At 50.4% G+C, this 8,762-nt stretch overlaps 1 protein-coding gene across 1 annotated transcript; it reads right to left on the reverse strand.

Annotated features, from left to right (window-relative positions):
• Positions 1-4,046: 4,046 nt before the first annotated feature.
• AURKAIP1 (aurora kinase A interacting protein 1) lies at positions 4,047-8,034 on the reverse strand. Its single transcript, XM_044671219.1, has 4 exons — positions 7,994-8,034; positions 5,676-5,764; positions 4,488-4,954; positions 4,047-4,218 (listed from the first exon to the last, which is right to left on the reverse strand). The coding sequence occupies exons 2-4, from the start codon at positions 5,725-5,727 to the stop codon at positions 4,117-4,119; spliced, it is 621 nt and encodes a 206-aa protein (XP_044527154.1). The 5' UTR covers positions 5,728-5,764; positions 7,994-8,034; the 3' UTR covers positions 4,047-4,116.
• Positions 8,035-8,762: the final 728 nt, after the last annotated feature.

Consider the following 8,762-nt stretch of genomic DNA (forward strand, 5'->3'; position numbering starts at 1 on the left):
TGTATTCATCAGAGTTCCTAAGTCTTCCGAACTTGTTGGCCTACAATATTGTTATAGCATTAATTGTTCTCCATCATGAACGTACTATCGCAATAGCTGCTCGTGAATCCCCCTGCCTCAAGTCTCTCCCCATCCCAATCCATGCTCTACTCCCTTGTCAGTGATCTTCCTAAAGCCCAGGACTCAATAAATTTCTATGGCTCCCTATTACTTCCAGGAGCAACTAAAAATTCTTCTGTTTGACAAAGCATTCTTCCCAAGGGGTAGTTAGGTGACTCAGGGGATAGAGAGCCAGAAGGTCCTGGGTTCAAATCTGGCCTCAGACACTTCCTAGCTGTGTGACCCTGGGCAAGTCACTTAACCCCCATTGCCTAGCCCTTACCTTGGAATCAATACAGAGTATTCATTCTAAGATGGAAGATGAGTTGTTTTTTTTTTAATTCTTCCCAACCTGGCTCCTTCCTCTCTATCCAGATTTCTTACACATTACTCTCTCCTGTCCCCCATCCACCAAACTGGCCTACTTGTAGCTCCTCATACAGGATACTTCATTTGCCATCACCATGCCATTACATTGGCTGCTTCCCATGCCTGGCATGTGTATATTTTTTCTTAATTGTGAGATGAAATGTCACATTAGTGAATAGAACACTGGACTTGGAGTTAGGAAGACCTGGGCTCAAACCCTACCTCTAATACTTAAAATCTATGTGACCTTGCACAAGTCTCATGCCCTATAGAGGCCTCGGGTTCCTCGTCTGTAAAAGGAGAGGATTTGATTCAATGATATCTAGGATCCCTTCCAGATGGAAATTGAGGATCCTATGAACCATTTCGAATATTTCTTTCTTCAAGGCTTACTTCGGATGCTGGATCTTCCCAAATCCCTTCTCTGATACTTCCGCTCAATGTTTTCTCCCTCCTAACATTTCCCTGTTATTCTTTGCCCTCGTTCAATATTCCTCCCATTTATGTGTAGTTTTCCTATGCCCCCTCCCAAGTTTTGTTCTTTACATCCGACGACCATCCTAGGCCTCTCAGAAAATCTCTGGTTTATAGAGCAGGATCTCTATACTTGGCCACTCCAGCATTGCCCACTGGGGCCAAAGGGATCAAGGCTCATCTCTTTCAGGCCTTCAAATGTCTGAGGATGGCTGACACGTTCCCCACCCCCATGCCACAGCAGGTTCACCTCTAAGCTAATGCCCCTCCCAGCTCTGACACTGTGGGTGGCAGAGTCTGATGTACCTTCCATGTGGGAAAAGTCTGATTAGGGCAGCGAACCCTGGTGTGACAGATGGCCTTGGCAGATTAGGATGGCCTTCATGAGCATTTCCACTTAGTATCAGTTTCTTGGTAGGGTCTGAAGGATGCAGGTCTGCTGCCACCTTGGGACAGCCATGAGGAAATGGCCCATGAAGTCAAGAGCCTTTCCTCCTCAATCCCCTGCCCCAAACCTGCAGCCTTTTCACTCTGGGCCAATTTCTAGCCCCAAAAGGAGCCAGCCTGGAAATGGGGAGTGACTGAGAACTCACCAACTCACAAGACAATTCACTGAAGTTGTTGGATATGGCCAATGACCCACCAGGCAGGAAGGACCAAATGGCAGAAACACAAAACTCAAGGAGCCTGGGCTCAAAATACTGCCTCCAATGTGCTAGCTGACAGGAGATGTCACTCCACTTTGGCCTGGAGAGTCTTGTATGATGCTCTGGACATAATGGGAGCTAAGGAACTATAGGTAGATTCCTGATGCCCACATGCTAGACTTAAGAAGGCAGGAGAGCCTCCATGTCCCACTTCCACTCCTCAGCGCATAGGCAAATTCCTGAAGTCTCTGCTGAGTCTGTGTCTAACAAAAGCCACTGACTCAAGAAGAAAGACCTCATCAGCCCCCAGGAAGAAAGATCAAGCTCTTGCCAACTGTTTCCCCATCATCTCCCGTCTTAGACAAAAGTCTTGGGTCTTTAGTAGATTCCTGACTCCCTAAGAATTCGCTCTTAAATTCTGGGGTTCTCAGAGGTCACCCATTAGACTGTGAGGTTCTAGAGGTCAGGGACTCCATGCCTTTTTTGGACTCTCAGCGTTGAACACAATGATTTGAAGATGCCCAGTAAGTGTTGATTGAGTGATCAGGGCTGAAGGGACATGTCTTGAGAAGGATCTTATTTTAGTATCCTGGAGGCGTTCCCTAATTATTGAGGCCATACACTTGTAATCATCAGAGCTGACAATAGGAATAAGAGTGACCAGCAGGAGATATTCACATACCTATTCATGCTAGGATTTTTTTGTTGTTCAGTTGATTTTCAGTCACGTCTGATTCTTCCTAAACATTTTATTGAAAAAGAAATTGGAGTGGTTTGTCATTTCCTTTTCTAGAACATTTTATATATGAGGAAACTGAGGCCTAAAGGGTGATGCGACTTGCCCAGGGTCACACGATTAGTGTTTGAAGCCAGACTTGAATGCAGGAAGATGAGTCTTTCTGACTCCAGACACAGTGCTCTGTGTACTGCATCACCTGGCTGGCTGCCCTATCAGGTTGATACAGAAGTCTTAAGATCTGGGGAATCTGGGGACTGAGGTTTAAGTCATGGCTCTTTAGGAGACCACAATTAAAGAGTAAGGGGTGAAACCATTCATCAAGACCAGCATTTCCTAGACAAGCATCACGTCTAATGGCTCAGAATCTCCCAAAGATGTGGAGGGCTCCAAGGATTCTGTAGTCATGATGCCATGACTACACCCTGGTTATAAGGCAGCTCTGGACTTCAGTGAAGAGAATCGTCCAGGCCTGGGGATTGGGAGTTTCTTATTAGAATCATTAGACGAGAACTGAAGAGCACCAATAAGCTTGAGCATCTGGAGGACAACAGAGAATCCTGAGTTGATGTCACATATGAGGTTTACTTGAGATGAAGTTTAGCTGGGAAGAGACTTTGGGGAGATAATGATGGAAATTAAAATTTGATATAAGGAAAAAATGTTCCAAATTTTGAACTCGGAGAGTCCCAAAGTGGAATGAGCAGCCTTGGGTCTTCCTCTTTGAAGGCTCTTACTTAGGTAGACGGGGAACCACTTGACAGATACATCATAGCGAAGATTCCTTTAGGGTATGAGCTGGACTAATAATAGCTGCAGAGGTCTCTCTCAACCCTCAAGTTCTCTCATTTTATGGTGAGTCCTAGCTCACCCATAAACTGAGAAGACTAGAGTCAATCAGGCATCAAACGTGTAACCCATGGGCCCCAGGTAGCCCACTACATTCTGGAGGGGGCTGGACCAGATTAAAATGTAACTGGGAAATATTTAACAAAATCAATAAAAATACACCAAAACACTTAGACAATATTACATTTGAAAACTCAGCCAAGATGCAGCCTCCAGGGTCCTTATGAATGGTCTAGTGGCCCCCATTTGTCTCTAAAGGCTCTGCTTAGTGTCCCAGGGAGCTCTCTCTAAGTTCTTCATGGCCAATGGGGAAACAGGCTTTGCATGACAATGAGTGGATATACATTATGTATGTATGTGTATAGATTATACATATATAACAGGTATTGCATTTCTTGCCTTCTCAGTAGCTGGTGGAAGGCAGAAGGGAGGGAAAGACTACGAGTTATCAATGAGAAGTTTCCACTATTCCAGGAGTTACAAAGCAGTTACCCCTGCTAATGAGCCTCCACGCTGGGAGTTCCCTATGCTGATGCTGAGTCCATGGTTGGAACTAAACCGCAGCCCTTCCCCCCAATCCCTGCGCTCTCTGTCATAGGGGATGTGAGAATGGCGCTTTATAAATCAAAGTGACTGTGACGAGGAATGGCTGCCACTCCATCTCTCTAGGCCCACTGCCAGCCTCAATGAAAGGGAGCTAAGCAGAGACGCCTGTCCTACCCCTGCCCCCCCAGGGACACAGCAGGGACTGAACAGTGACCCCTGAGCCCCAGTGAGGCTCCCTAGAATCAATCCCTGGCCTACCCACCTCCTGGAAGCCCTCCTCACCTCACTGCCCCAGGAAAGAAGGATGAAAGCACTGCAGGCAGGTGTGGGCTTGTGGGAGGCTGATTCTATAACATTTATTAAAATGCTGCAGCAAACGGCACTCAGGGGAGGGGTTCACATGCCCTTCACATAGATCTTGGGGGGCTGCCAGCCCTCAGGGGCCTGCTTCAAGCCCGCTTTCTTCCACAAACGCTTCAGGTCCCTCTCAAATCTGATCTGTGAGGAACAAGAGAAAAGAAGAGTGACCGGGGGCAAAGCTGCCTCCCCCTGCCCCAGCAATCCCAAAGGAGGCATGTCACAGCCAAGAGTAGCATGTGATTGGAGAGAGAAGGCCCAGCCTCCAGAGGCATTGATCACAAGGAGAGGCAGCCTGGGCAATCAAGGCAGAGGAATCAATGAATGGCACGGCTGTCATGGAGAAAGTGGCCATGGTCAAGCCTTAAACTGACCTCAAGTCTGGGCTCTTTCCCCTGCAAGGGGCTCACCTGTTTCCGCTTCTTTCTCCCTTCTCGGACCTTCCGCCTTAAGAAGCGGGTCCTCTTCACCAGCTTGCGGTATTTATGGTGGTTCATCTTGCGGCGGCGGATTTTCAGCACATTCTTGCAGTGCACCTTGGGGGCCTGCTGGGAAGCTCCTTCCCTTAGCTCCTCCTCAGCCTTGGCCTCACTTGGGGGACAGTTGTAAGACAAGGCCGGGCTCACCATCCCACGTGCAGGGCCAGGGAGGGAGGCCTCAGGCTTAGGGAGCAAGTATCGAACAGTGAGCCAACTTTCCAAGGGGCTGATGGACATCTTCCTGGGAACCAGCATCTCCTCTAGCTCTGGATCCCTTCTCCGTGCTGGGGGCTGAGGAGCCGGCCCATTCCTGCCCGCTGGCCAGGTGCTGTAACAGTACCGCTCAGCCACAAAGACTTGAGGGGACACCACAGGGCCCCGCCTTGACAAGCACTGGCCTGGAGGAAAGAAAGCCTGCTGACAATCGAAGGCAAGGCCGGGGCCCAGAGCAGCAACCAAGGAAAGCCTTTCAAATGGCTTTCATGGGGTTCATGTCTACTTGGCCAGAGGCACGGCATTTCCCAGAGTGGCTGTCTAGGAGGGTCTGCCTGCTGCTGGGTGACCCAACCTCATAACCCATGAAGCAGATTTGTCCATGTCTCCAGGGAAAGGACACTGGGAGGCTGGCAGACTACCTATCTTCCAATGAATTTGTATTCCCCGAGCATATGATCTAGGTGAAGCCTTCATTAGAAATGCTCCTCCACCCACCCCAGAGTAGAAACGCAGAAGAAAAGCATACCACTTATCACTTGTTTTTATGGGTATATGATTTGGGATTTGGGTTTTAAAAGATGGCTCTATTATAAAAATGAATAATATGGAAATAGTTATCAAGTGATAACACTGCTTATCAGCTCTGGAAGTGGGGAGGGAAGAAGAGAGGAAAAGAAAATGAATCATGTAACATGGAAAAAATATTTAAAAAGAAAAAAAATGGCCTCCAACCCAGGCTAACCCACAACAGCAGCAAACATGAAACAACAGCCTTCTCCTGCCTCCCTCCACCCTTAGACCATGTAAGCTGACATAGTAGAGGGGTAGACCCAGTGCACAGGCTGAGGAACCACTGAGCTAGCCCAGGAGTAGGCTGAGACCACCCAGAAAACAGCCTCTTACCTGCCCAGGGCATGGCCCTAGTTAGTTGAGAGGTAACTCGAGCCAGAAACATGTTTGTGACTGTCCTTCTAGGCAGAGGCTCAGGAGGGCTGCAAAACAAGGCTTCATTCATTCATCAAACCTTTATTAAACTTACCCTGGGGTAACTGAACACAGAGCACTGGGAGTATGGGGGGTGGGCAGTTAGACAGTCTTGGACTCTAATCTCAAAAATCTATAGCATCTTGGGGGAAGTGGATACAAAAGTGGGTAAGGACAGCCTCCATTTACACTGCTGCTTTAGGGTGCTTTACAGGCACGATCTCATTCTATCCACAAACTAGGAGCTTTGAAGAGTTGCCAGGTGCTACATGAGGTGACTCATCACTGATCAGGAAGAAAGGAATATTCCTTGCAGAAAAAAAGAACGCAAAAGGACCCAGGTGGAGACAGAGGGTCTGGGTTCAATCCTGCCTTGTCTTGGAGCTTCTGTGAAGCAACGGGTCAGACTAGACAACCCCAAAGGTCCCTTCCAGCTCTAAATCTAAGATCCTGCAAATTCAGATTTAGAGATGGACAAGGTCTTAGAATACATATGGCCATTGAATTAGAGCTGGAAGGGATCTTCAAGTTCAGCCGTCCAAATTTGTCATTTTGTAGAAACCGAGGCCCATAGTGGACAGACAGCAGCTTTGCCCAAGGTCACCTAGGTAGCATGGCATGACAAAGCTGGGATTTAGCCTCAGCCCTGTGACTCGATGTTCCGGGCTCTTTCCTGGCACCAAACTCTCTTCTAGATTTGGGCTTTTCAGGATAATCGTGGATCCAGCAGATGGACAGGACAAGAGAAGAAGGATGTTTGGCCTAAACAAAAACTGTAGCTGGAGGATGCCCTGAAAATACCTTTGGGAAGCTGATGGTGGTCAGTCAGGGATGGATCGGGGCCTGATCCTCCTTGGAGGGGTTGCCAAGACAAGGTTCACAGGGGCAACATAGTGACATCCTTTCATATCAATGACTTTTAAAATTGGAAGGAATCTGGCCCTTAGTCCAACCACCTCCCCGAGGATCTAATTTTCCCCTTCCTAGGGGCTCATTCAGTCTCTGCCAGAAACCTCCAGGGTCCCAACCAGCTCATTTCTTGGGAGTCAGCTCTCCTTCCTTGTCTCTCACTGACTTCCCACCTCCATCTGCCCCTTCTCAACTTCTACCCTCTGGGGGCCACCAGAACAAGGCTGGACTTTCCTTCTCTGTCAGTCTGTCAAGCATTCAAACTCTGACATTCTCAAGTCTCTCCCTCCTAGTCTTCTCCTATCCAGGTCTCTCCAAACTACTCCCACTGAGCACTAAGGGTACACTCAAATCCCACCTCTGACACATCCTAGCTGTGTGACCTTGGGAAAGTCACTTGACTCCAGAACCTATACTTCCTATTGATGCTAAGATGGAAAGTAAGAGTTTTAAAAATAAAAAAGAAGCCTGAGTTCAGATCTGGCGTCTGACCGGTCCTAGCAATGTGACTCTGGACAAGCCACATGGTTCATTTTGCCTTAGTTTCCTTCTCTATATAATGGGGATAATCATAGCACCTTCCTCCCAAGGGTGTTGAGGATCAAATGAAATGATTGTCCAGTGGGCTATGTAGATGTTTGCTACTATAAGAATCATTATTACTCTCACAGAACAAAGGCTGCTTCTATCTATCCCCTTTTTAACCCTCACCCCAAAGCTTCTATCCCTCCCAGACCCAGAAAGTCTAGGTCCAGAGGGCTGGGGGAGGAGAGGGGGGAGACTTTCAAGTTTAGTCCTTTCTCCCCACTCCCACAGGAGGGTGAGGCCCAATTTTTGTGTCTAGAGGAGGAACCCCCGATCTCCAAGTGTCTCTCGAGGGCTAATCCTCTCCGGTCCTCCCCAGTGAGATCTTCCCTCACCTTCCTTTGGGGGGAGGGGCAGGCACAAGGCCGCCTCCTCGAGGAAGCCTGCCGGGATTGGGGAAGGGTCGGAAGAAAAAAGGAGGGGGGGGGCTTTCTTCTACCCCTCTTCCCCTCCAGGCAGGCTGAGGAAGAGATGAGAGAGGGGAGGAGAAGGGAAGGGAGAGGTAACGAGGAGGGACGCGAGGCCTCCCCTTTTCTTCTACCCTCCCCCGATCCGGGCAAGCTGAGGAAGAAGAGGAAGAGGGGAAAGGGAAGGGGGGAACCCTCCAAAGAGCCGCCGCCATCCCACGCCCACCCCTCTGCCGTAAGCCTCCCCCCACCTCCAGCCCCCGCCTCGGGGTCCTGGCCACCCCCTTTCAACGACCCCACTGGGCTCAGACCACCGGACGCCCTCCCCAAACTGACCATCCTGCCGCCTCTTCCAAGGCACTTCCGGGTTCCTCCGCGAAACAGGCCCGCCCCAAGCCGTTCCCAAAGGTTCCGTCGCACGAAGGTTCCCGCGAGCGTCCCCAGCGGCGGAACAGAGTAACCCAGAAGAAAAGCTCCGCCGCGCCCCCTGCGTCCGGGCCGGGAGAAACACCCTGCGGAGCTCTCTGAGGCCGGCCGGCAGACTCAGCCCAACGACGACTAGGCCAGGCCGGGGGAAAAACCCCAGACAGCGCTCCCCGCGGACCGGCCTGGAGAACCGCGAGGGCTCGACGCTCCACCGCGCCCCCCCGAGGCCTGGCCCGGAGAAACACCACGTGGAGTTCCCTGCAGCCGTTCGGGGGACCCCGCACAGCGCCCCCCTGTGGCCGGGCCTGGATATACCCAGGATAGGTCAGGGCCCAGGGCCAGCCTGGAGCCAGAGTCTCTCCACGGAGTCAAGGCTGCGGGTCATACCGAGGCAAGGGCCATGGATGTCTGTCTGGATTAGCCCAAGGGCCCGGGCCACGGATTGATGTTGGGGTCCGGGCTGGGCCTGAGGTCGGAGATGGCCCTCCAGCCCCTGATACAGCGGAGAAACCACCCCGTTTGGGCCTTAGCCCACCGCCAGCTTTCTGTTTGTGCCTCAGGCTTCTCCTCTGTGTTATGGGAACGAGCCCTTCTGTCATCCCTCCTTTGGGGCCTTTTGGGATCTATATTTTTATTGTTACTGATTGCCTTTGGGGCTGGGAGGTAAAGAGTCCCCCCC

This window comes from Gracilinanus agilis, chromosome 3 (genome assembly GCF_016433145.1).
Source record: "Gracilinanus agilis isolate LMUSP501 chromosome 3, AgileGrace, whole genome shotgun sequence".
Lineage (NCBI taxonomy): Eukaryota > Metazoa > Chordata > Mammalia > Didelphimorphia > Didelphidae > Gracilinanus > Gracilinanus agilis.